This window comes from Macaca nemestrina, chromosome 17, assembly GCF_043159975.1.
Source record: "Macaca nemestrina isolate mMacNem1 chromosome 17, mMacNem.hap1, whole genome shotgun sequence".
Lineage (NCBI taxonomy): Eukaryota > Metazoa > Chordata > Mammalia > Primates > Cercopithecidae > Macaca > Macaca nemestrina.
In genome coordinates this window covers 76,737,465-76,765,390 of record NC_092141.1, presented here as the reverse complement: position 1 = coordinate 76,765,390, position 27,926 = coordinate 76,737,465, and the positions used below count along the sequence as shown (strand labels likewise).

Genomic DNA, 27,926 nt, shown 5'->3' with positions numbered 1-27,926 from the left:
AGATGAGCTGTGGAACACATAAGCAGGGGCAGTTTCTGAATCTGATAAAATTACATTCTTGCTAGAATCACTGCTTCAATGGTTGTTTTTTATTAAAAGAAAAACAATTCAAAACACATAAGAAATTAGACTTTTATCAATACACAAATAATTTTACTTAAAATCAACCCAGCTACATATTTTTAAAAAATTGCAGAACCTCTCCGCACCAATGTCCACAACCTAGAATAGGTTTGTGTGAAACCTGTAGTCCTACCCCGGAGCATCAGTAAGTGATGGTCCAGGTACTCACTGACACGTTTCTCCTGACACCAAGATGGTCGCAAACAAAACACCGTTCTTGCCTGGATGAAGCAAGAGTTCACATAAAAGAGCTTTATAAAATGTCTATGAAGGAGAGTTGGTAATATCAGAAGAGCTCCAGCACTTCAATTGAATATAATCCTCTATTATTCTTTTCTTGATTTAATTTCTGTAGCTCCCGAAAACTTACTTCAATCTTGTTGAGCTCGGAATAAACAGATATCTAAAGAAAAAAGTTTCAGAGTAACTTTTACCATAATGTCTACATAGAAACAAATCTTCCATGACTATTAGTAAGTAAGGACAAATTTTAAGAATAAATTGTAATTCAGGTGATACTTAGGTACAAATAAAATCAGTGTATATCAAATAATCACAAACCTGAGATTTTACAAGCTTGTAAAGATTTATCAGTAGCCTCTTTGCTTCTGGCATCATTACTACAACAGTAAAATTTGCATCCAGAAGTAGACATATCCAATCCATAATCTGAAAATGAATAGGAAAAGGAAAGTTAAGATTTTAAATTTAACTTCAGGTTAATTCACTTTACCAAGTCCATAAATATATCAAACAGTTATGAGAAAAATAAGTCTTTATAAATAAAATCTGAACATTTTAATTTAGAGATGGAGGAATTTCTACGAAATATAAAAAGGCTCGTTTCTGGCTTTTAAAACATCTATTTTAATTAAGAAAATATTTTAGAGAGGGGAATCTTGCTATGTCACCCAGGCTGGAGTAGGAATGCAGTGGCACAACTCATAGCTCACTGGAGCCCCCAAACACCTGGGCTGGAGTCCTGCCTCAGCCTCCCAGAGTAGCTGCAATCATCCAGAGCTGTTGGGATTACAGACACACCACAATACCTGGCTAATTTTTAACAATTTTTGTAGAGATGGGGTTTTGCCTTATTGCCAAGCTGGTCTTGAACTCCTGGCCTCAAGCAATCCTCCAACCTCAGACTCCCAAAGTGCTAAGATTACAGGCTTGAGACACCGCGCCTGGCCAGTAGTTGCCTTTTTATTTTTAAAAATTTTAGTTTTTAGTTTCGATAATTTTCAGTTACAAAACAAAATAACCACTCATCTTCTATTCTGCAAGATACATTTTTCCCCAAGGACAAGGTGTTGTGTATTATAGATGAGCTACCATAAACTAGAATTATTACTAAGCATTTATAAAAGTTTCTTATGTAGTCCTACATCTTCCAATGGGGTAGTTAACGTGCAACTATCAAAGCACCCAGGAAACTGGTTATCCATTTGGGAGGGGGAGCTGATCCCTATGGAACTCCTTATTCCAGATTAAATTCTATATGTATCAAAGAGTTAAACACAAGAAATAAAACCATGTAGTAGGGAAAGCTGGTGACTATTTTCATAATCTTAGAGTGGGAAGGGCCTTAAACATAACATAAGCCATAAAGAAGTCATACAGGAAAAGTTTAATTAATTTTAATAGCATGAAAGTGTCTGTCAAAAATTATACTAGAGAATAAAAAGACAAATAACTTACAATGCATTTGATAGAAAAAGGCTAATTTCCTTAATATAAAAGGAACTTTTTATAAACCAAAAGACAGGAAATGCAATAAATATATGGACAAAGAACCCGACTAGGCAGATTCACAAAAACAAATATAAATGGACAAGAAATGGTTCCCTTCTCTCATTATCAAAGAAATGCAAATTAAAATGAAGTAACACCTGTTACCCATCTGATTGGCAAAGAGTAAGTTTGACAAAACTGGGTGTCAGTAAGAATGTGAAAAAGAATGCTTCAGACCTTGCTGGTGGTAGCTGTCACAACTCTTCAGAAAGTCTGGCATTTTGAAAACTAAAAATGCATGTACCATTTCATCCAGTAATTTCTCTTGTGGGAATTTATTCAACAGGCATTCTCATAAATATACAAGAATATCTGTATAAAGATGCCCACTGAAGATTTACGACAGCAAAAAATGGTAAACAATTTAAATGTCCATCAATAGAGGAATGATAGATACATTAATTTATATTTGTAAAATGAAATAGTATGCATTGGTTAAAAGGAATGAGGCAGATGTATGTCTATTGGTCCAAGAAATGTCTGATACAGTGCTGAGTGGGCTGGGTGCAGTGGCTCACACCTGTAATCCCAGCACTTTGCGAGGCTGAGGCGGGTGGATCATCTTGAGGTCGGGAGATTGAGACCAGCCTGGCCAACATGGTGAAATCCTGTCTCTACTAAAAGCACAAAAACTAGCTGGGCGTGGTGGTGGGGACCTATAATCCCAGCTACTCAGGAGGCTGAGGCAGGGGAATCGCTTGAACTTGGGAGGCAGAGATTGCAGTAAGCCAAGATCACACCACTGCACTCCAGTCTGGGTGACAGAGCAAGGCTCTGTCTCAAAAAAACCAAAAACAAAAACAGAAACAAAAAAAGCAAAAAACTACTTAAAAATTTAACTTATTTTTAGGCCAAGTAAGTGTCTCATCCCTGTAATCCATATGCTTTGGGAGGCCAAGGCAGGAGTTAAGCCCAGCAGTTTGAGACCAGCCTGGGCAACATAGAAGTCCCTGTCTCTACAAGAAAATTTAAAATAAAAAAACTGTATTTTGGCCGGTTGTGGTGGCTTACACTTGTAATCCTAGCACTTTGGGAGGCTGAGATGGGCAGATCACCTGAGGTCAGGAGTTTGAGATGACCCTGGTCAATATGGTAAAACCCCATCTCTACTAGAAACACAAAAATTAGCCGAGCGTGGTGGTGCATGCCTGTAATCCCAGCTACTTGGGAGGCTGAGGCAGGAGAATCGCTTGAACCCGGGAGGCAGAGGTTGCAGTGAGCTGAGACTGTGCCACTGCATTCTAGCCTGAGACAGAGCGAGACTCCATCTCAAAAAAGGAAAAAAAATTGTATTTTCATGTGGTGTGGTGGCATGCACCTGCAGTCCCAACTACTTGGGAGGCTAAGCGGGGAGGACTGCTTCAGGGCAGGATCTGTACCAAACTATGATTCCCACTGCACTCCAGTGTGGTTGACTGAGTGAGATCTTGCCTTCTTGAAAAGGAAAAAAAAAAAAAGTTATTTTTTAAATGAAGAAGAGCCAATTTAAGTGTTTAAAAATCCTTTGTTAGAATAACATATTACCAAACCAAAACAATTTATTGCTTCTATGTGGGAAGGTTGATCTTGAGCCTGCGGGGAGCAAGCTGGCCCCAGATTTCTCCAAGTCCACATTTCTTTGCCTCCAATTCTTACATGTCCAAAGACAAGGAACTATAGACATGCCTTTGTAGGAGGGTAAATACATTATTTTTAAATGTTTCTTACTGTTTTGTAAATAACTATTTTTTTTTTTGAGATAGACTTTCACTCTTGTCGCCCAGGTTGGAGTGCAGTGGTGCCATCTGGGCTCACCGCAAGCTCTGCCTCCTAGGTTCAACTGATTCTCCTGCCTCAGCCTCCCAAGTAGCTGGGATTACAGGCATTTACCACCACACCCGGCTAATTTTGTATTTTTAGTAGAGACGGGGTGTCTCCATGTTGGTCAGGCTAGTCACTAACTCCCGACCTCAGGTGATCTGCCCACCTTGGCTTCTCAAAGTGTTGGGATTACAGGCATGAGCCACCGTGCCCAGCATAAGTATTTTTTTTTTTTTTTTCTGAGACAGAGTCGAGCCACCGTGCCCAGCATAAGTATTTTTTTTTTTTTTTTCTGAGACAGAGTCGAGCCACCGTGCCCAGCATAAGTATTTTTTTTTTTTTTTTCTGAGACAGAGTCTCACTCTGTCCCCAGGGTTGGAGTATAGTAGCACAATCTTGGCTCACTGCAACCTCTGTCTCCCTACTTCAAACGATTCTCCTGCCTCAGCTTCCCGAATAGCTGGGACTACCAGTGCTTGCCACCACGTCCAGCTAATTTTTGTATTTTTAGCAGAGACGGGGTTTCACCATGTTGGCCAAGATGGTGTCAATCTCTTGACCTCGTGATCCGCCCGCCTCGGCCTCCCAAAGTGCTGGGATTACAAGTGTGAGCCACCGCGCCTGGCCTATAAGTATTATTATTATTATTCTTATTTTTTGAGACAGAGTCTCGCTCTGTCACCCAGGCTGGAGTGCAGTGGCGTGATCTCAGCTCACTGCAAACTCTGCCTCCCAGGTTCACGCCATTCTCCTGCCTCAGCCTCCCGAGTAGCTGGGACTACAGGCACCCGCCACCTCGCCCGGCTAATTTTTGTATTTTAAGTAAAGACGGGGTTTCACCGTGTTAGCCAGGATGGTCTTGATCTCTTGACCTTGTGATCCACCTGCCTCATCCTCCCAAAGTGCTGGGATTACAGGCGTGAGCCAGCGTACCCGGCCAGTATTATTTTTAAAGAGGGACCACCATGGGATTCTCTGGGAATATTTTTTCACTAACCTTTATTCTCTTATTCCTTTTTTTTTTTTTTTTTTTGAGATGGAGTTTTGCTCTTGTTGCCCAGACTGGAGTGCAGTGGCACGATCTCGGCTCACTACAACCTCTACCTCCTGGGTTCAAGCAGTTCTCCTGCCTCAGCCTCCCAAGTATCTGGGATTACAGGCATGCATCACCATGCCTGGCTGATTCTGTGTTTTAAGTAGAGATGGCGTTTCACCATGTTGGCCCAGCTGGTCTCAAACTCCTGACCTCAAGTAATCCTCCTGCCTCGGCCTCCCAAAGTGCTGGGATTACAGGTGTGAGTCACCAGGCCCTGCCTATTCTCTTAGTCTTAAGAGATTATTAAGGGGGCAACTTATATTATCAGCTCCTTCCTGTTGTCTCCCATCAAGGCTAAGGAAATTCTTGGAAAAGGGTCATAATGAAGAATCAGGAATTTAAGATAAATTAAAATTCTGTGGTGTAGAATTATGGATCTAGAAATCTATTAAATGAGAGACTCCCCATTTCTAACTGCAGTGGTTTGGTTTTATGAGGGAAGAGATTCTTATGGCCTAGGAAACAAGAAGAATGAATGCAGGTGCTGACCTTGAATACAACTTTTTTTTTACGAATTTTTCCCAGCACCAAATCAAAGTAAAAACATAATCTCACCTGGTTCAAGGTAGGTGGGTGTATTCCAGGAAGAGTCATAGTAGCATTTTCGCTACACTTCAGATACAGGAAATACAAATACTTGAGAAACAGCTGGGTGGAAAAACAATGGACAATTTATCACTTTGATAGAAAAAATTTATCTTATTATATAAACCCATCACGAAGACTGAAAAAAATGTTCAATTTAACTATACATCAAACAAATACACCAGACATCTGGAGACACAAAAATGAATAAAATGCAGTTCCTCCCATTAATGAGGAGCTCATCTGGTTTGGGGGTAGTGGTGGTGATGAGCTCATTGTTTGTAAATAATAGGTAGAGAAGACAGAACCCTTCTCTCAGCAATTCTTTTTAGTGTTTATTCATGTATAACTTAGGAAGCTTAACTTGGCCTTCAAGTTTGGCACAAGGAATATGCCATGGTCTATCACCCTAGAATCGCTTGAGTTTTCTCAGCACAATTTTTTGCCATGAGAGCTGGGCAACCTCTTATTCACATGAAAGAATCTGATAACCTTTAGAATGCCCTAACAGCTGGTTAGAGTTAAATAGCAAAGTTTAAACCAGAAGTAAAATTCTATACAACTTGTATGAACACTTACTGTGATATGCTGTGCTGGGATGTCTTTCAAATGAGGCAGAAGAAATGTTTCGCTATATGCTGAATGAAGAATTGCATTACTTAGGACTAAAGGAAAATCTTACTTCAATAAATAGAAGCTATTCTATTGAACTAATGAGTAACTTCCTTCCTCAATGTTAGTTTTCTAAATTTATACAAAAGTTTTACGTCTCTAAAAGACCTCTATGGCCAAACACTCTCCTAATCATCGGAGATCATGTGGAATACTTTAATTGGTATTTATTCAGAATACTGATCTTCAGAATTGATAGAGCTTCTGTGTTAGTATAGCTGCTGCTGCTGCTTCTTTTTTTTAAAACTGATGTAGAGATGGGGGTCTAGCCATGTTGCCCAGTCTGGTCTCGGACTCCTGGGCTCAGACAATTTTCCCACCTTGGCCTCCCAAAGTGCTGGGACTACAGGCATGAGCCACCATGCCCAGCCTAGTTAAATTAAACAGGTTTAAGTAAACCTTACTTAATGTAGCATTGAACATAATCTATTTTCAAACAGAAACAAAACACAATTGGAAAAGGAAAGAAAAACCTTACATTACTGAGTTACTCCTTAGTTATTGCTTGGCATATAACTATACCCTATAAAGAGAAACAGACGGATGCTCTATGTCAAAGGATACAGTAGAGCTGCTCTTTTTGGTACCACAGGGCATGAAGTGCTCTCCTTTGTTTCGTCCTGAGGCTTTTTATTTAACTCTTGATCACAGTTACTGCATTTATCTTCTTCAGGACTGAAGCCATTTTGGAGAATTTCAGTTTGCTCTTCCATTTTCTCATCATGCACAGAATTACTATAGTCAAAAACTGACTCCATACTGACATCTGTTTCTTGAAGACTGTCATCACCAATGCTACAATGTTAATTGAAAGCAAGAGGTTAATCCTTATCACCAAACTTTTGGGAAAAATTTCATTTCCTAAGCATCAAAATTTTGGAAATCAAACAATGTAACAGATTATAAATGTAATGAAGAAAAAGGACCACTGGAGTCTAACTTACCTCAAGAAAATTTTTAAGCAAGCACAGGTGACTGATTCAGGAATGTCAGGGAACTGTTGTAGACAGAGTTGTAACAACTGTACATCTTTCTTTATTAAGGCAATCTCCATTAAGTCGGGGCACAAACTAAGACAAAAAAATCTGAATCACTATTACATATTAAGAAAAATCTCAACTGCAGATCATTTATAAGCCTTTTCAGAGTTCCAGAAGATTAGAACTATAAAAAACAAGGTCAGAAGAGTTATGCACGTACAGTGTGGTACACACAAACAGCTACCTGTAAGAAAGCACATGCGTTTGGATAAGCTGCACCAGACAGTTCCGGGGATAAAATGACGGTTCTGCTTTACACCTTTCCAGAAGTCCTGTTACTGTGTCCCCAATGACAGTATGAAAGTCAGGTGTCTGCTTCAGAGCCAAAAATTTCCGTACTTCTACTTCAATGTGTTTTTCTGAATCTTCCTGAAAGGGCAGAATTCAAGAATTCAGTTTGGCACATTAACGAATGTCACTCCGAACTTGAAAGTTTCCTAGCACAACATTTTCTCAAATGACTAACAGTTTTCATGCATTCCTGCAAAGCTGAAGCTGACACTGCAAAGTTAAATGAGAAAGAGAGAAGACTAACACCATATCAATCTCATGAGGTGATAGCGAGCATCAAAGAAGCCAAAATATTGGATCAACTCTGACACCCTTAAGATACTACACAGATGTTAGCTATAGCTATCGCTATCAAGATGATCATAACAATAAGACAGAATAGAGATTAGATGTGATTTCTTTGAAACACTTGAGTTGTTTTTCATATTATTTATTTACCATTATGGTTGACAAAAGTTGTTTGGATGGTGGAACCTCTGGCTGTAAACTCACTTCAATTTTTCGTCTCCTTAACTGGAATTAAGTAAACCGATTAGGATCACAAAACAATGTAAGAGATCCAATATACATTTAGAGGGCTATGAAACACCCCAAAGCACACTTTTGCTCTCATCAAAAACTTTTAAAAGTAAATATAACTAATAGACAACTTGGGGCATTTCTGGATAAAGAATGTGAGGTTACTGGGTTCAAGCCTCAAACTGTCCTGTCATTAAAGTCAAAGCTATAAGAGTTGTAAGGATATGATTCATTAAAATAATTCAGTCTTTTTCTGTTTTTCAACATTTGCACTAACATTTCAATTTCAACTACGAAACTTACAATTCTTCTTGACTGCTCTGAGTTTTGGAATCCAAGTCCACATCCTTGAGGTGTTTCCCAGTTTACAAAACGGGGCATGACATGAGTTCCTAAGAAAATGCAAAATGCACAATTTCTGGAATGTTTCGACTTACTGATTTTTGCCCAACTAAACAATTAAAAAAAAAAAAAAATGGCCGGGCGCGGTGGCTCAAGCCTGTAATCCCAGCACTTTGGGAGGCCGAGGCGGGCGGATCACAAGGTCAGGAGATCGAGACCACAGTGAAACCCCGTCTCTACTAAAAATACAAAAAAAAAAAAAAAAAATTAGCCGGGCGCGGTGGCAGGCGCCTGTAGTCCCAGCTACTCAGGAGGCTGAGGCAGGAGAATGGCGGGAACCCGGGAGGCAGAGCTCGCAGTGAGCCGAGATCGCGCCACTGCACTCCAGCCTGGGCAACAGCGTGAGACTCCGTCTCAAAAAAAAAAAAAAAAAAAACAAAAAAAAACACTCCTACAATTTAAGAGAGGCTTTAAAAGTCCGTGTAATTCTACTGATAACCTCAGATAAGTAAACCATAACACAGTAAAAAGGCTGTATGTCCAACAACATGAAGCTAACAGATGAGGCCATCAGTAAACAAGGGAGGACGGAGGTATTACTGATTTTGTTTAGGAGTTCTCCCATTGCCCCAAAAGTCAGAAGAACACTGGCATTCAAAACAGTATAGCTCTTCAGCTTGCAGTAGAACCTGCAATTTGGACTGTTCACAAGTTTCAAACTTTTTGTTTTTCCTTTTTCTGTGGAGAACGGGGTCTATGTTGCCCAGGCTGGTCTTGAAGTCCTGGGCTCAAGCTATCCTCCCACCTCTGCCTCCTTAAGTGCTGGGATTACAGGGATGAGACACCGTGCCCAGCCTGTTCACAAGTTTCAATAAACAGTGGTAAATTTCAAAATTAAAAACAAGCTTTACAAATAGAAGGCTGTGGTAATCTATATGAAACTAGAGGTTAATAAAATGGTTTGTATTAATAAAACAAGCATAAGTTTCTACCTGGATCTTGACCATGTTTGAGTTTTCCAAGAGCACCTGCTAATGATGACACTTCACACTTGTATGGAATCACAGTCAGAGATTTTCCATGTAGCATAAATAAATTTTCTCCATAATACCAGAGCTACAAAAAAGTTATCAAAAACATAAGCAAAGTTTTTTCTCTTCTAAGGTCTGACTCAATAAAGCCTTATCACTTACTGTATAAGCTCTCAGTATTAAAAACAAGGCAAAGTAAGCAACTTCCCAGAATAATTTTCTTTCTTTTTTTTTTTTTTTTTGAGACGGAGTCTTGCTCTGTCGCCCGGGCTGGAGTGCAATGGCCGGATCTCAGCTCACTGCAACCTCTGCCTCCCGGGTTTACGCCATTCTCCTGCCTCAGCCTCTTAAGTGACTGGGACTACAGGCGCCCGCCACCACGCCCGGCTAATTTGTTGTATTTTTTAGTAGAGACAGGGTTTCACCGTGTTAGCCAGGTTGGTCTCGATCTCCTGACCTCGTGATCCGCCCGTCTCGGCCTCCCAAAGTGCTGGGATTACAGGCTTGAGCCACCGCGCCCGGCCCCAGAATAATTTTCTATGTAGAACTTATTAAATAGGCTCTTATTTTTGCTCAAGTCTGAATGAAGCATAATTTAAATACTTTCAACTCAGAAGAATCTAATCAACATACACATTTTAGGCCGGGCGCGGTGGCTCAAGCCTGTAATCCCAGCACTTTGGGAGGCCGAGGTGGGCGGATCACAAGGTCAGGAGATCGAGACCACAGTGAAACCCCGTCTCTACTAAAAATACAAAAAATTAGCCGGGCGCGGTGGCGGGCGCCTGTAGTCCTAGCTACTCAGGAGGCTGAGGCAGGAGAATGGCGTGAACCCGGGAGGCGGAGCTTGCAGTGAGCCGAGATCGCGCCACTGCACTCCAGCCTGGGCAACAGCGTGAGACTCCGTCTCAAAAAAAAAAAAAAAAAAAAAAATACACATTTTAAAAACCTCAATTGTTTAAAATTAATGTGGTCACTATTATACATCTATTAACATAATAACTACCAAGGCTACTATAGCATGGGCAAACTTCTAATGCACTAAATTTACAAACCAGAATTTAACACCTTATATCTTATGATTGTAAAAATAAGACAGGTACGTGAAAAAAAGTCTGACGGAACAAGGAAATATTTGTAATAATAAATAATAAAATGATAAAATAAAATAAGTTGTAACAAAAAAGTGTGAGTTTATTCACAATAAAAAATTGTGAATAAATTTGTTAAAATTACTTGTTTACATATAAATTATAATTAAATTGTATGCTGAGAAACCTTGTCTCTTTATCCTCAAATTAAAACTACCAAAACATCCTATTGCCTTGATTTACATTTTATTTGTATATGAATATTCATTCACTAAGTAACTAAAACTTACTGTGCACCTTGGTAAGCACTGAAAATACACTGGAGAAAAAAACTCACCAGGAACCCTGCCTCAGGAAGTGCAGTCTTCCCAGCTTCCATTTTAATTCTTTTAAGTATTTTTATGTAATTTCATGGTAACATTTAACACATAATCTAAAAGACCAGTTTATTAGGAAAAGTAACAGCTTGAGGGTATAGTTCAAAATACATAAGTAAAAAGACAAAACCAAAGAGCAGCTAAAAACAAAAGCTGTTAAATAGCCAATTGTTCTGGCAATAATTTAGAATTTTGGAAGTGATTTCAACAATAACCAAACTAAACATAATCCCTCAGGTAAAAAATAATTCTTAATTTGATCAGTAACTGCCAAGCTATTTACTTATTTATTTACAGAGATGGGATCACACTGTGTTGTCCAGGCTGGACTGTAGCAGCTCTTCACAGGCACAATCATACAGCACTGCAGCCTTGAACTCCTGGGCTCGAAAGATATTCCTGCCTCAATCTCCTCAGTAGCAGGGACTACAGATACACACCACCACACCTGGTGTGAAAAGCTGCCAAAATATTTAGGTCCGAAGAGATCTCTTCCCTTACAGCATATTTACTAGGCACAAAAATAACTACATTTCTGAAGCAGGAGGATCACTTGAGCCCAAGGGTAAAAGACCAGCCTGGGCAACACAGTGAGGTCCCATCTCAAAACAAAACAAAGCAAAACACAACAAAATAACTAAATCAGAGAAAGTACTTAAGTGAAAAAACTTACTTGACCACTGGTCCCTTGTGGTAACTCTTTTGAAGTCTGTAGTGTTTGAAATTTTATGTTCCATACAGAGAGGCATTCTATAAAATAAGACATAAATTCAGAAAGAGTCCCAAATACAAATATATGATATTTTGGGGAAGGGGGGAGTTATAGTTAAATATATACATTTTGCTTTATTTAGTATAGAAATGTATTATGAAGACAGTGATTGCCACAGGAGCTGGAAGAAATGAGAGCTCCTGGTAAGCAGCAGCCTGGAAAGGCCGGGCGCAGTGGTTCACGCCTGTAATCCCATCATTTTGGGAGCCTGAAGCAGGCGGATCACGAGGTCAGGAGATCGAGACTATCCTGGCTAACACGGTGAAACTCCGTCTCTACTAAAAATACAAAATTAGCCGGGTGTGGTGGTGTGCATCTGTAGTCCCAGCTACTCGGGAGGCTGAGGCAGGAGAATGGCATGAACCTGGAAGGCAGAGCTTGCAGTGAGTGGAGATCGTGCCACTGCACTGCATCCTGGGCGACACAGCGAGACTCTATCTCAAAAAAAAAAAACAAAAAACAAAAAACAAAGAAGCAGCCTGGAAAGGTGAGCCCTGAGGAAGGGAGGGCTTTATGAATCAGGAATAACAATGAAAAACAACCAACAAAGAAAAGCCCAAGACCAGATGGCTTCACTGGTAAATTCTACAAATTTAAAAATTAACACTAATCTTCCCAAACTCTTTCAAAATATAAAAGAGCAGGAAATACTTCCTAAACTCACTCAGGCTTTTGGATGCTCTGATACCAAAGCCAGACAAAGACACTACACAAAAAAACTACAGAGCAATAACCCCATGAGTATAGATGCAAAAAGAAAATCCTCATCAAAATACCAACAGACCAAATCCAAGGGGAATCCATGACCAAGAGGGATTGATTCCAGGGATGAAAGGGTAGTTAACAGAAGAAAACCAATCAGTGTAGCATGTACATCAACAGAACAAAGGGAATAACCATATGATCACCTCAGCTGACACAAGGCATTGTAGAATCTCTTTCATAAAAAAAAAAAAAACAAAAAAACAAAAAAACAAAAAAAAAAAACCTCAGAAAGCTAGGAAAGAAGAAGGAGCTTTCTTTTTTTTTTTTTTTTTTTTGAGACGGAGTCTCGCTGTGTCGCCCAGGCTGGAGTGCAGTGGCGAGATCTCGGCTCACCGCAAGCTCCGCCTCCCGGGTTTACGCCATTCTCCTGCCTCAGCCTCCGAGTAGCTGGGACTACAGGCGCCCGCCACCACGCCCGGCTAGTTTTTTGTATTTTTAGTAGAGACGGGGTTTCACCATGTTAGCCAGGATGGTCTCGATCTCCTGACTTCGTGATCCACCCGCCTCGGCCTCCCAAAGTGCTGGGATTACAGGCTTGAGCCACCGCGCCCGGCCGAAGGAGCTTTCTTAACATGATAAAGGGCATCTATGAAAAACCCACAATTACCTTCAGTCAACAGTGAAAGACTAAATGCTTTCCCCCTAAGATAAGCCAAAAGACAAGGGTGCCTGCTCTGCCCTCTTCACCACTGCTATTCTACACAACTATCATTACACTGAGTGGTTAAAAACTGAAAACTATCCCCCTAAAATAAGGAACAAGAGAAGGAGGCTTATTTTTACCACTGCTATTCAAGTTCTAGCCAGAATAATTAGGCAAGAAGAAGAAAAACAAAAATCCAATTTTTGTTTGTTTTGAGACAGTCTTACTCTGTCGCCCAAGCTGGAGTGCAGTGGCACGATCTCTGTTCACTGCAACCTACCTCCTGGGTTCAAGTGATTCTCCTGCCTCAGCCTTCCAGTAGCTGGGACTACAGGTGCATGCCACCACACCCGGTTAATTTTTGTATTTTTAGTAGAGACGGGGATGTCACCATGATGGCCAGGTTGGTCTCGAACTCCTGACCTCAGGTGATCCACCCATCTCAGCCTCCCAAAGTGCTGAGATTACAGGTATGAGCCACCACGCCCAGCCAAAAATCCAAATTTAAATGGAGGTAAAACTAACTCTATTCACAGATGACATGATCCTGTATAGAGAAGAATCCACAGGAAAAGATTAGCATTAATAAACAAATTCAGCAAGGTTGCAGGGTACAAGATCAACATACAAAAATCAGATGCTCCTATATACTAAAAACAAAAAGCAAATCAAGAAAAAAAATTCCGGCTGTGCATGGTGGCTCATGCCGGTAATCCTAGCACTTTGGGAGGCTGAGACAGGCGTATTGCCTGAGCTCAGGAGTTGGCGACCAGCCTGGGCAACACAGCGAAACCTCGTCTTTACTAACATATAAAAAATTAGCCGGGCGTGGCAGCAGGCACCTGTAGTCCCAGCTGCTCGGGAGGCTGAGGCAGGAGAAATGCTTGAACCTGGGAGGCAGAGGTTGCAGTGAGCCAAGATCACGCTACTGCACTCCAGCCCTGTGACAGAGTAAGACTCCATCTCTAAAAATAAAAATAAAAAAGAGAAAAATAATACCATGTATATTAGCATCCAAAAGAATAAAATACCTAGGAATAATTTTTTTTTTTCAGACGGAGTCTTGCTCTTATTGCCCAGGCTGGAGTGCAGTGGCGTGATCTTGGCTCACCGCAACCTCCACCTCTCGGGTTCAAGTGATTCTCCTGCCTCAGCCCCTGCCCCCACCAAGTAGCTAGGATTATAGGCGTGTGCCGCCACACCCGGCTAATTCTGTAGTTTATTTCAATAAAGAAGGTGTTTCTCCACGTTGGTCAGGCTGGTCTGGAACTCCTGACCTCGGGTGATCTGCCCACCTTGGCCTCCCAAAGTGCTGGGATTACAGGTGTGATTACTGCGCCCGGCCCCTAGGAACAAATTTAACCAAGAAAGTGAAAGCATTGTACACTAAAAGTTATAAAACATTGCTGAATGGAATTAAAGAAGACATAAACAAATAGAGACATCCTGTGTTCGGCAATTGGAAGACTTAATATTAAGATGGCAATACTGCACAAAGCAACCTACAGGCTCAGTTCAATCTCAATCAAAATTCCAACAGTCTTTTTTGCAGAAATGGAAAAGCCAATCTTCAAAATCACATGGAATAATTGCAATTATTCCATTGGCCTAAACAGCAAAAACAAACTTGAAAAAGAAGAACAAGGCTGGAGAGCTCATACTTCCTGATTTCCAAACTGCTTATAAAGTTAACAGTAATCAAAACAGTGCGGTACTGGCCCAGTGTAACAGACTGAGAGTCATCTAGGGCCAAATGATTTTTCAACAAAGGTGCCAGGACCACTGTGGTGCTGGGACAACTGGAGAGCCACATGCAAAGGAACAAAGTTAGTCCCTTATTTTACACTATACACAAAAATAACTCAAAATGAATCAACAACCTAAATATAAGAGCTAAAACCAAACATTCTTTGAAGAAAACGTGGGGATCCGTCTTTATGACCTTGGATTTGGCTATGGATTCTTGGATGTAGAACCAAAAGCACAAGCAACCAAAGAAAAATAAAAATTGGACTTCATGAAAATTAAAACTTTTGTGCACGAAGGGACATTATCAACAAAGTGAAGACAACCTATGGAATGGCAGAAAATATTTGGAAATCATATGTCTGATAAGGGTATAGTATCTAGAATATATAAAGAACGCTTAGAATTCAACAACAAAACGACAACCTAATTTAAAAATAGGCAAAGGACTCATATAGACAATTCTCCAAAGAAGACACATAAATAGACAATGAGCATATGAAAAAATGTTCAACACCCTTAGTCATTAGGGAAATGCAAATCAAAACAGAAATGAAGTACTATCTCACACCCACTAGAATGGCCAGAATCCAAATTATGGAAAAACAGCCACATGTGAGCAAGAACACAGGGAAACTGGAACCACTGTACAATGCTGGTGGGAATGTAAAATGGTTTAGCCACTGTGGAATTCGGCACTTCTTCAAAAAGTTGAACACAATCAATAACGAAGAGAATAACTAAAATGCTTGCAAAGCAAAGCAATGACAAATGCTTGAAGTAATGGGTACCCCATTTACCCTAATGTGATTATTATGCATTGCATGTCTGTATCAAAATATCTCATGTGTCCCTTAAATACATACACCTATTATGTACCCATAAACATTAAAAAATGAAAAGCTAAACATGGAATTAACATATGACCTAGTAATTCCCCTGCTAGGTATATATCCCAAAGAATTAAAAACTGGTACACAGTGGGGCCGGTGGCTCATGCCTGTAATCCCAGCACTTTGGGAGGCCGAGGCGGGCAGATCACGAGGTCAGGAGATCGAGACCATCCTGGCTACCACGGTGAAACTCTGTCTCTACTAAAAACACAAAAAATTAGCCAGGTGTGGTGGCTGGCGCCTGTAGTCCCAGCTACTCAGGAGGCTGAGACAGGAGAATGGCGTGAACCCGGGAAGTGGAGCTTGCAGTGAGCCCAGATCACACTACTGTACTCTAGCCTGGGCAACAGAGCGAGACTCTGTCTTAAACAACAACAACAACAACAACAAACCGGTACACAAATACATGCACACCAATGTTCACAGCGTTATTCACAATAACCAAATGGTGGAAACAGCTGAAATATTCATGAATGAACAGATAACAAACTGTGTTATATATATACAATGGAATATTACTCTGCCACGAAAAGGAATGAAACACTGATACATGCAACAATGTGGATGAACCTCAAAAACATTTGGCCAGCCAGATGTGGTGGCTCTTGCCTGTAATCCCAACACTTTCAGAGGCTGAGGCAGGAGGAGCTCATAGCAAGACCTCAGTGCTACTAAAAACTAAATACAAAAACAAAAATTAGGCTAAGTCTAAGTCAAAGAAGCCAGACACAAAAAGTATTGTATGATTTCATTTACACAAAATATCCCAAAAAGGTAAATCCACAGAAGAATGCAGATTGGTGGTTGCCAGGGGTAGTGGACAGAGGAGAATGAGGAGCAACTGCTTAATGGGTCCAGAGGTTCCTTTGACATGATGAAAATGTTTTAAAACTAGACAGAAGTTGGCCAGGTGCAATGGCTCACGCCTGTAATCTTAGCACTCTGGGAGGCCGACGTAGGTGGATCACTTGAGGTCAGGAGTTCGAGACCAGCCTGGCCAACATGGTGAAACCCTGTCTCTACTAAAAATACAAAAAAATTAGCCGGGTGTGGTGGTGGGCGCCTGTAGTCCCAGCTTCTAGGGAGGCTGAGGCAGGAGAATGGCATGAACCCGGGAGGCAGCGGAGCTTGCAGTGAGTGGAGATTGCGCCACTGCCCTCCAGCCTGGGCAACAGAGTGAAACTCCGTCTCCAAAAAAAAAGAAAGAAAAAAATTAGCAAAGTGTGGTGGCACATGCCTGTAATCCCAGTTACTTGGGAGCCTGAGGCAGGAGAATCGCTTGAACCTGGGACACAGAGGTTGCAGTGAGCCAAGATCCTGCCATTGCACTCCAGCCTGGGCAACAAGACTAAAACTCTTAAAAAAAAAAAAAAAAAAAAAAAAAAAAGACCTAGACAGAAGTAGATGCACAACAAATACCAGTGACATGTTCACTTTAGTTAATTTTTCGTCTATAAGGGCCTACCAAAAATTAAAGATAAATGAAAGTAAAAAATGAAAAAAGAAATGAAAGAGCATTAAAAATTTAAAAAAACAAAACGATTAATTTTATGTTATATGAATTTCATCTTAATTTAAAAAAGCAGAATAGATGTTCATGTCTGGCAATAGGAGAGTGATGAAGCACACTGTCGGGCCGCCCTTCAGTGAAATATTATGCAGCTATTCAAAAAGCAAGGAAGATTAAAAAATAATATGATATGGAAAGATCTCTGAGAGATCTTGGCCAGGTGAATAAACAAGGTACACAACTGTTATGTATTGTGTGCTAGCATACATAGGAAGAGGGGAAAAACCCTTAAGTAGTAGTATTTCCTCATATATGGACCAATAAAACCACAGAAAGGGACGCAGAAAACTCTATAGTAGTTAGTGGGGTTTTTTGGCAGGGAGGTAGAGCAGGAATAAGAGAGGAAGATGGGAGGAGAGAGAGAAGCACAGCTTAGTGAAGTGGTGAAGAGTCAGGACTTAAGAGCAGCAGGGTACATGGCTTAACAGAGTTCACCTGTTCGGGCTGAATCCTAGTTCCACTACTTAGTTACCTCATACCTCAGTTTCCTGTTTTGTAAAGGGGAATGGTAACAACTTTATTTCCACCCATATGGTTGTTAGAGGAGTAAATGATACAAATAATGAGATAATCTTAGTAAAGTGCCAGGCACATGGTATAATTACACTATAACCAGGAGCTCCTGCCTTTTTTTTTTTTTTTTGAGACAGAGTCTCACTCTGTTGACCAGGTTGAGTGCATAGTGCAATCTCGGCTCACCGCAACCTCCATCTCCCGAGTTTGTGCGTCAACAAGCCCAGCTAATTTTTTGTATTTTCAGTGGAGACATGGAGTTTCACCATGTTGGCCAAGCTGGTCTCGAACTCCTGGCCTCAAGCAATCTGCCCGTCTCAGCCTCCCAAAGTGCTGGGATTACAGGCGTGAGCTACTGCACCCAGCCTTGCTCCTATCTTAATAATAAGCAGGAGAAACAGAACAAAGTACACAAGTGAGGATGGGCGTACCAAGTGTGTGGTCAATAGAGAGCCTCGCCTGAATAAAACTGAGGGTTCTTGCTCAGAATTTGGGAGAATAGGTTGGAAAAGGTGGGTCTAGGCTATGAAGGGACTTATGCTAAACGATAGAGTCTGAGTTTTCTAGTGAAGGCTGGGGTCTGCGATCCTGTACTGGCAAGGAGCAATCGTGTTCTTCATGACTGACTAGGAAGTCTGGAGTGGAGTTGGTGGGTAAGGAGGCGAGGTGGTGATGAGAATCCTGTTCAGAAGTCACGGAGATCAAAGGTACACTATTAGTTCCCACATTTCAAGGTGTACATGTCCAGTCGATTTCCATGCTGTGAAATGTTGCCAAGAATCCAATCCTCAAACGCAAGGCTTACTAATGTTGCAAATGCCTGCAGGCTAGTATGATGGTGACTAGTATATTCACCATTTTTATTTATTTATGACATTATAATTATGAGCATGGTGGTGATACCAAGAAGTGTTTTTGAAAGATTAATCAATGCAAAATAAAAATAAAAAACCAATTCAAGAAGAATTGGGAAGGTACAAAAAAATTAAATATGCTGATAAAGAAAATGAATTAGTCTGGGTAATAACAAAATGAAAAAGAAAAGAAGAGTAAAAGGTACACTGTGAAGGAAACATACAAAGGCCTTCGTAATGAACTGGATGTCAGTTACCCTTAGAAGCTGCTTGTGGACTTCCTAGGACTGCGATGTGATCCTGATCCAGGGCAGTGAGTGCAACTCCATTTCGAGTGTTACCAGATACAACAGCCTTGAGCAGCAGTGATCTAACTAAGGTCTGATTTTTTTCTGGGTCAGTTGGACGTATTGGTATCAAGGTTTCATATATACAACCATCAGAGCCTGTTGGAAATAAGCATTTGTTGCTGGTTATTGAAGGATATTTCTATATCTAGTATAGGTAAATGTACTAGATTGTTTATAATATTTTACCAATTTGATAAAAGAGCCAACCAGAAAAATAAACAATCCCCTCACAGTGCTTTCTCTTAAAGAATACTACAAATTTAAACTGGGGAAAGGAGTATTATCAAGAAAAATCTTAGTAAGAAATGTAACAGTCAAGAAAAACTGTAAATATCTGCAATAACAAAATATTGAGGGGGACTGCCAAGAATATAGATCATCTAGTCCCTAAAAGGATATATCCCTCATTAGAAAGTAATTAGCATCTGGTCTAGACATTACATTTCTTTTTTGTTTGTTTTTGTGAGACAGGATCTCACTCTGTGACCCAAGACCATATTGCAGTGGTGTGATCATGCTCACTGTAGCTTGAACCTACTGGGCTCAAGTGATCTATCTTTCCACGTCAGCCTCCCAAATAGCTGGGACTACAGGTGCACACACCTCACCCAGCTAATTAAAAAAAATTTTCTTTTAGAGATAGAGTCTTGCTATGTTGCCCAGGCTGGTCTCCAACTCCTGGGCTCAAGCAATCCTCCTGCCTCAGTCTCCCAAAGTGCTGGGATTACAGGTGTGAGGCACCGTGCTTAGTCTATTATAATTCTTCCTATGTAATCACCCTGAAAATCTTATGAAATTGCTCTTTCTTGTGGTCCAACTGAATTTTGGCAGTTTCATGTGGTTCTACCTATTGTTTTTTTTGTTGTTGTTGTTGTTTTTGAGACGGAGTCTTGCTCTGTCGCCCAGGCTGGAGTGCAGTGGCCTGATCTCAGCTCACTGCAAGCTCCACCTCCCGGGTTTACGCCATTCTCCTTCCTGCCTCAGCCTCCCAAGTAGCTGGGACTACCTACCGTTACATAAAGATTTATATGACCCTTTGGTTCACACTTCCTCCCTTCAAAGTTCATTAAGCTAAACATTAAGTACATTCCAATAACCCCCAAGATATGAAAATGACAGGAGCCTTTTAAAAAATAGCCACTGAAAACATTTGCACACTGAAAAACTTCACAAAGATTTTTAATTGTGATAATATGGAAAAGTTTCCTATGTATTGCTCTTGTTTATTTCTCCTTCACTTTCTCAGAACAACTTCAAAAGCAGCCATGAAGGGTGGAGGGCAGAGGGTACTACAAAGACTTTTTTTCCCTTCCCCGCCCTAGAGGCCTAAGACTGGGGTTATACTTTAGACCATTTCATAAAGGTAGACTCTAAGGCATTACAATCTATAATAAAAAGCAAGTGGCATGGGCCAAAGCTGCTGTTAGTCTCCTTTTGCCCATCTGTCTCAGTCACTATTCAAGGAAGGGCACACTAAATCTAATGGTTGGAAAAAAGGAGCAGAGGGGCCATTCAATGCCAAGCATAGACAGTTTATGGTTCACTAACTACACTCTCAAAGAATCTGGGCCTTATCAGCTAAAAGGTGATGTTTCTTTTTCATTGGTATTAATATTGTTACTTATTGCTTATGATAATTTTTTTTTTTTTTCCGCTGAGACGGAGTCTTGCTCTATCCCCCAGGCGGAAGTGCAGTGGAGCGATCTTGGCTTAATGCAAGCTCCGCCTACTGGGTTCACGCCATTCTCCTGCCTAGCCTCCCGGGTAGCTGGAACTACAGGCGCCCTCTACCACGCCCAGCTAATTTTTTGTATTTTTAGTAGAGATGGGGTTTCACTGTGTTAGCCAGGATGGTCTCGATCTCCTGACCTCGTGATCCACCCACCTCGGCCTCCCAAAGTGTTGGGATTACAGGCACGAGCCACCACGCCCGGCCAGCTTATGGTGAATTTTGACAAAGCAATGTTAGAAAAGGATGCTATACCTAAAGTACTTCAATAGGCCCTCAAAACACAGGATCGCTGATTTAATGCATGGCCAGACATGCAAAGTACAAAAGGCAAATGCATGGGCCGGACAAGGTGGCTCACGCCTGTAATCCCAGCACTTTGGGAGGCCAAGGCGGGCAGATTACCTGAGGTCAGGAGTTTGAGACCAGCCTGGCCAACATGGTGAAACCCTGTCTCTACTAAAAATACAAAAATTAGCTGAATGTGGTGGTGGGCGCCTGTAATCCCAGCTACTCAGGAGGCTGAGGCAGGAGAATTGTTTGAGTCCGGGAGGCAGAGGCTGCAGTGAGCAGAGGTTGTGCCACTACACTCCAGCCTGGGCGACAGAGCGAGACTCCATCTCAAAAAAAAAAAAGAAAAAAAAAGTGAAGGCATGAATGCTGTAAGGAAGCACAAAAATGGCTGTAACTGAATGCTTCACAAAGTCTAAGATTCAAAAACAGACATTATCCGATAACATTCCTCTATTTATAATCTCTGAAAGTTCAAAGAAAGAAAACTTACTTAATGACATCAAAGAGATGAATTTCCGATCTACAGATGCAGTAAAACTCTCTATAACAGAGTTTTCATCTTGTCCAAGTAAGAGTGTATATTTGGTTAAGATACGTGAGTTAAACATTTGCACGTAAGCAAAGTAATTTCCATGCTGCAAAAAAAAAAAGGTTATTTTATAAATATTCCCATTTCAACCAAGTATTTTAACATATGTCAAAACCAGAAGTTGTCACCCCATTCTAATTACATCAATGAGTACTTAAAAACATCTTATCCAATTAAATTTATTTGTTTGTTTTGAGACAGGGTCTTGCTCTGTGGCCCAGGCTGGACTACCGTGGTGTGATCTCGGCTCATTGCAACCTCCACCTCCTAGGCTCACACAATCCTCCCACCTTGGCCTCCCGAATATCTGGGAATACAGGTGTGCGTTGTCATGCTCCAGTATTTTTTTTTTTTAATAGAGATGAGGTCACCACACTCAGCCTTAAATTTAAAAGGTTATAAAAAAGTTACAGGCTGGACGTGGTGGTTCATGCCTCTAATCCCAGCACTTTGGGAGGCCGAGGTGGGTAGATCACAAGGTCAGGAGCTCGAGACCAGCCTGACCAATATGGTAAAACCCCGTCTCTACTAAAAATACAAAAATTAGCCAGGCGTGGTGGCGGGCGCCTGTAGTCCCAGCTACTTGGGAAGCTGAGGCAGGAGAATCACTTGAACCCGGGAGGTGGAGGTTGCAGTGAGCTGAGATCGTGCCACTGCACTCCAGCCTGGGTGACAGAACAACACTCCGTCTCAAAACAAAATAAAAAATAAAAAGTAAAAAAAAATTAGAGATATTCTGAGAGAATAAGGAGTCCCATTTTAATTCAAAAAATAATGGTTTTGCACCGGGCATAGTGGCTCACGCCTGTAATCCTAGCACTCTGGGAGGTTGAGGTGGGCGGATCGCCTGCGGTCGGGAGTTCAAGACCAGCCTGACCAACATGGAGAAACCCCATTTCTACAAAAAATACAAAATTAGTCGGGCGTGGTGGTGCATGCCTGTAATCCCAGCTACCAGGGAGGCTGAGGCAGAAGAATCACTTGAACCCGGGAGGAGGAGGTTGTGGTGAGCCGAGATCGCGCCATTGCACTCCAGGCTGGGCAACAAGAGCAACATGAGTGAAACTCTGTCTCAAAAAATAAATAAATAAATAAATAATGGTTTTGAAATTTCACAGCTGGGCTCAATGGCTCACACCTGTAATCCCAGGACTTTGAAAGGCCAAGGCAGGAGGATCCCTTGAGCCCAAGGAGTTTGAGACCAGCCTGGGCAACACAGTGAGACCCTGTCTCTACAAAAAATAAAACATAAGCCAGGATGATAGTGCATGCCTGTGGTCCCAGCTACTCGGCAACTCGGCAGGCTGAGGTGGGAGGATTGCTTGAGCCAGGAGGTTGAGGCTGCAGTGAACCATCATGGCACCACTGCTCTCAAGCCTGGGTGACAGGGCAAGACCCTATCTCTAAAAAAAAATTTTTTTTTTAAAAGAAATTTCACAAAATGGGCCAGGAATTGAAGATACCACTTACTTTTTCAGTAATAAAAATTAAAACAGGATGCCTGAATACTATGAAAAATTTTGTCCATCTACAAAAAAAAAAAAAGAAAAAAGAAAAATTATATAATGCAAAAATCACCAGCTGGGAGACACATATCAATCAAAATTTAATCAATGTTTTCATTAAATATTTTTTAGAACCAGAGAGACATCAGAGAACACTTAATTTGGCGTTTTGAAACACATACCACAAGGAATACATGTTTGTCAAATGTGGCTCTGGATTAAATGCAGGTTGTTGAACTCCCCAGATGATAATGTGAATTTTAAAGTTCCAAGAGGGGAGATGCAGTGCTTCCCAAAATTAAATTGACTCCCCTACCTCATTTTTTTCAGAGTTACTTTTGGGACTCATGTTCTGAGGAAAACATTAAGATCTCAATACAGAGGAAGCTGAGGCATAGTTATTGGCTGCACAGTTTGTGGCAAAGCGGCAACTAAAGCTCAAATCCTCCAAAGATTTCCCTCAAAACAGTTGCTCACACCTTAGAGGTATTCATCAGGTCAGTCTAATCTATAACTTGTTACTGTCCATGTTGTAAGTACCAGTCTGAACTCTGACTTTTAGAAAATGAGTTTCTACCAGGTAGACCTGGAGAAAACAAGTCAATGAACAGGAAATGTGATGAAATAAAGAGGATCAGAAAGACGTGAAATCATGAAGTGTCCTTCTATCCCTTGATGAGTCATTTTTCCAGTTTTATTTCAGAATCTGGGAATGCAGAGGTCTTAACACACACCATGATTTCACTAACACGATACACTTTTAGCCAGGCGACAAGGATGGGAGCTTGGTAGTCAGGGCAATATGACAGAAACAAAAAGATTTTGGTCTTTTGGGATAACCCATTTCATCCTCAGATAACTGAGTATCCATTTCTGTCAAGACCTCATATGACTCTATGGTTTCTTCAATCATCATGCCCAGAGGCTTTCTGGGACCTTATTTTTAGTCAATGTTTTATAAGTGACTTTTAATTAGGTTACTTTCATTATATTTATAACCAATACTTTTGAGCAAGGCAAAAAAATGTTCAGTGCATTTTTATTTTGATAAATTTACTTACAAGTACTGGTACTTACTTAATCACTTCTTCATCAGAGATAACAGTTTCAATTTTCTGCTGGGGGTCTGCAAGCAAGGCCTCTAAACCACGAACAGCACCCTCCTTGAAGAGCACCAAGGGTTCTGTCCCTTGCACTGAAAGTATCCTATATACTTCAGCTGACAACTGGAAGAACATATAAAATTTTAATTTTTATTCTAAAACAGTGTATACCTAATATAATAAGATAATGATATTTAGAGAAGGCTTTTTTTTTTTTTGAGATGGAGTCTCGCTCTGTCGCCCAGGTTGGAGTGCAGTGGGGCGATCTCGGCTTACTGCAAGCTCCGCCTCCCGGGTTCACGCCATTCTCCTCCCTCAACCTCCTAAGTACCTGGGACTACAGGCGCCTGCCACCACGCCCGGGTAATTTTTTTGTATTTTTAGTAGAGAAGGGGTTTCACCGTGTTAGCCAGGATGGTCTCAATCTCCTGACCTCATGATCTGCCCTCTCGGCCTCCCAAAGTGCTGTGATTACAGGCGTGAGCCACCGCGCCCGGCCGCGGAGGCTTCTTTTTAAGTGACTGCTTTGTTTTCATTTTGATTTAGTTTTGCTTTGTAACTATGTATGGTTCCAAAATCTAATCTACAACACAAACACATTTAGACTTTTTCTCTTATCCTCTCTACCTAGTCCCAACTTTAATCTGTAAGTTCATTTTTGGTTTATCCATTGTGACTACTAGAGGTTAGACTAAAACCTGGGTTTCTTAAAAATGGGGAAGATACAAATAAGCCATTCATGCAGAGGTACATGCAATTCTGATGTTAGATAAGAACTGATGCCACAATTAAAACTACAGCCCGCAATTCCAGAAAAAGAAGTTAACACTGTGTGTGAGGAAAACAACAACAAATAAACCCCCACTGTTTAAAATTCAGGATTATGTTAAGAATTTCAAGGTAAATGAAAAGACTGGAGCCAGGGAACAGCTTGAGCCACCGCGCCCGGCCTGTGAGCCACTTCTAAAATGTGCCAATTATATTTAGACATTTAGAACTGAAAGAACTTTCAAGATTAACCTAGTTTAAGATACTCATTTTATAAGTAAGCAAAAATGCACACACTCTAGGTCATTAGTAGAACATACACAGCTAGTCATGTTTTGATTTGATTTTTTACTGTATTATATGCCACTCTTAAAAATGTACAATACACCGGGCACGGTGGCTCAAGCCTATAATCCCAGCACTTTGGGAGGCCGAGGCGGGCGGATCACGAGGTCAGGAGATCAACACCATCCTGACTAACACGGTGAAACCCCGTCTCTACTAAAAAATACAAAAAAACTAGCCGGGCGAGGTGGCAGGCGCCTGTAGTCCCAGCTACTCGGGAGGCTGAGGCAGGAGAATGGAGTAAACCTGGGAGGCAGAGCTTGCAGTGAGCTGAGATCCGGCCACTGCACTCCAGCCTGGGCGACAGAGCGAGACTCCGTCTCAAAAAATAAAAAAATAAAAATAAATAAATAAATAAAAATGTACAATACATGAAACTTGCAGGGTCTACCTATTCTAAGAAAAGGTACAGGAAGTTCATTTTGCGCTCACAAAAGACATACTCCAAACATCCAAACTCATGGAAATAAGTGTAAATTTCTCATTCATGAATTATATAAATCCTCATCTCCTTAACTCATGGAGACATGTTACCAAGATATACTGTAAGGTAATTAGAATGAAAACCTGATTAGGACCTTATGCTTATTTTCCCAGAAGTATTAAAATAAATAACACATACTTTATTATAAATGATTCTAATTCACCAATAAGCTAAATAAATATGTTGGAAAATTCAAAGACTTACTGTAGCTTTAAACACTTTATCCAGGTTTACATCTTCATTATTCCATATTCTTAAAACCTTAAATCAAAACATACTAGTTAAAAACTATTCTATTCTCCATTTACATATAATAAAAACAAATAGTTAATAATCAACATTTATGTTGTATATATTATATAAAAGTTTTAAAACTCACCTTATTATCGTGTACAACAATATACTCTCTAGTTTGAAAGTTGCACACAGCTGGACATGTTATAATTTGACCTTGTTTCACTGACCAGCTCCCCAAGGGTTTCTGATCAGAAACCTAATGAAATTAAGATAAATACAATATTAAGTCAAATATTAAAAGCAATTAAATTTATAATCAATAAAAGTAACCATTAAAATGACAGCATTTAAAAAATTTACTGGCTAGTTGCAGTGGCTCACGCCTGTAATCCCAGCACTTTGAGAGGTCAAGGTGGGCGAATCACAAGGTCAAGAGTTCAAGACCAGCCTGACCAACATGGTGAAGCCCTGTCTCTACCAAAAATACAAAAATTAGCCAGGCGTGGTGGCGCGCGCCTGTAACCCCAGTTATTCGGGAGGCTGAGGCAGGAGAATCGCTTGAACCCAGGAGGCAGAAGTTGCAGTGAGCCAAGATCGCGCCACGGCGCTCCATCCACCTCGGCCTCCCAAAGCTCTGGAATTACAGGCACACGCCACCGAGTCCGGCTAATTTTTGTATTTTTAGTAGAGACAGTAGTTCACCATTTTGGCCTGGCTGGTCTCTAACTCCTGAACCTCAGGTGACCCACCCACCTCGGCCTCGCAAAGTTCTGGGATTACAGGCGTGAGCCACCGCGCCGGCCAAAACTTTAAAAGGGTAGTTAAAATGAAAATATAACTATGTTCCTAAATAAGTAAATAAACAGCCCTTTGTTAAAAAACAATAGTACATTTAAAATTGATTATATTAGGCCTCTGAATAGAGGCATGGGAAGTTATGCCTTTAAACAGGGGCATGGGAAATTAAGTAGACATCTGGGATCATGTCTATCCAATTCCAATCAGTCGCTGTATTCCTATGTAGGAACTGCAAAACTGCAAACGTACTTGACAGCCCAAGTAAAACCCAAGAGTCAGCAGAGTCAAAACAGTACAGGGAGCTGTTGGCAACCTGTTCTCGAAACGTCAAAGCAGATAGCTAACTTCTTTAAAACATAGAAAACTATGTTCAGCAGCCCAGATAAAAGTAACTGCTTTCCATGCGACCACCAAAAGCAAGCTTAGAAAGTGTTCTCTATCAGGCTTTAGGCTGAAATGGGGGCAGGACTTGCAGATTTTCCTGGGACTCAACTCCAGGATTCACAGCGTGAACCAGAGATGCCAAAAGACAAGCCACTTGGAGTCAAGATTCTTACCGAGCTATCAAGAAAGTCCCTTACCCTCTAAAATTGTCCCTCCCTACAAAGACAGGGGTGTGAAGTGTAGACACAGGGCTAAACCACTATTCCCACTCTTGTCAGTGTCATCCTATCCCGCCCAAACAATCTCCGTTCCATCCTCCCGCGGGCAGCTAGGACGATAAAGACCCCAGGAGGGAATCTTAGCAATACCATCTCCGCCAGTTCCGAAGCAAAAGCACAGGTTCTTTTTCTTTTCCGAGTCTAACCCACGTGCACTCAGACGGTCTCCCTTGCAAGTCGGAAATATGCCTTTACAGGAAGGCAAGCAAGCCAGATTCTAGACCTCACTCAGCGTTCCCGACAGGCCCAGCCGGCTGTCTGTTAAGCCTTCTCCACGATCTCTTTCTGAAGCTGTGAGAAACTCGAGCTCGAGCTCCGCGCTCAGAAAGGGGCGAGAAGGCAGTCGGGGCGCTCCCAATCCTACTGCCTTCACCTTATAGAGGATGACTGTCCTGCCGCTGTCTGTCACTAGAAACTGGTCTGTTTTGTCGCTCTGCTCCACGCCTAGGAGTCCTTCAGGCCCGGCGCTCAGGACCACCGAAGACAACGTGAATTCTTCTTCCAGCGCTGCCATTTTGAGCAAACCTAAGTACGGCCGCGCTCCCTCC

General features: G+C 41.2%; 1 protein-coding gene and 1 non-coding gene across 5 annotated transcripts; both read right to left on the bottom strand.

Annotated features, from left to right (window-relative positions):
- Positions 1-69: 69 nt before the first annotated feature.
- On the bottom strand, positions 70-27,926 carry LOC105469036 (nucleolar protein 11). Of its 4 annotated transcripts, none has more exons than XM_071083496.1 (18): positions 27,752-27,926; positions 26,061-26,174; positions 25,886-25,942; positions 24,059-24,207; positions 22,947-23,004; positions 21,378-21,522; positions 18,772-18,960; positions 11,432-11,508; positions 9,252-9,375; positions 8,221-8,309; positions 7,837-7,911; positions 7,292-7,476; positions 7,012-7,137; positions 6,632-6,862; positions 5,975-6,053; positions 5,366-5,458; positions 685-792; positions 70-526 (listed from the first exon to the last, which is right to left on the bottom strand). In XM_071083496.1, the coding sequence occupies exons 1-18, from the start codon at positions 27,890-27,892 to the stop codon at positions 410-412; spliced, it is 2,157 nt and encodes a 718-aa protein (XP_070939597.1). In that variant the 5' UTR covers positions 27,893-27,926; the 3' UTR covers positions 70-409. The 4 variants fall into 4 exon arrangements, with proteins under 4 accessions (XP_070939597.1, XP_070939599.1, XP_070939598.1 ...); XM_071083498.1 differs by lacking the exon at positions 27,752-27,926 and adding an exon at positions 27,469-27,730; XM_071083497.1 differs by lacking the exon at positions 7,837-7,911.
- On the bottom strand, positions 3,462-3,592 carry LOC112424543 (small nucleolar RNA SNORA38). The gene has a single exon (XR_003015325.1). It is a non-coding gene; the product is annotated as a small nucleolar RNA SNORA38 (small nucleolar RNA).

Coding starts and splice junctions, on each gene's coding strand:
- LOC105469036 (XM_071083496.1), bottom strand. CDS start 27,892: ATGGCAGCGCTGGAAGAAGAATTCACGTTGTCTTCGGTGGTCCTGAGC. Junction 18,961..21,377: donor CATCTCTTTGATGTCATTAA/GTAAGTTTTCTT, acceptor TATTTCCAACAG/GCTCTGATGGTTGTATATAT. Junction 8,310..9,251: donor CAAACATGGTCAAGATCCAG/GTAGAAACTTAT, acceptor GCATTTTCTTAG/GAACTCATGTCATGCCCCGT.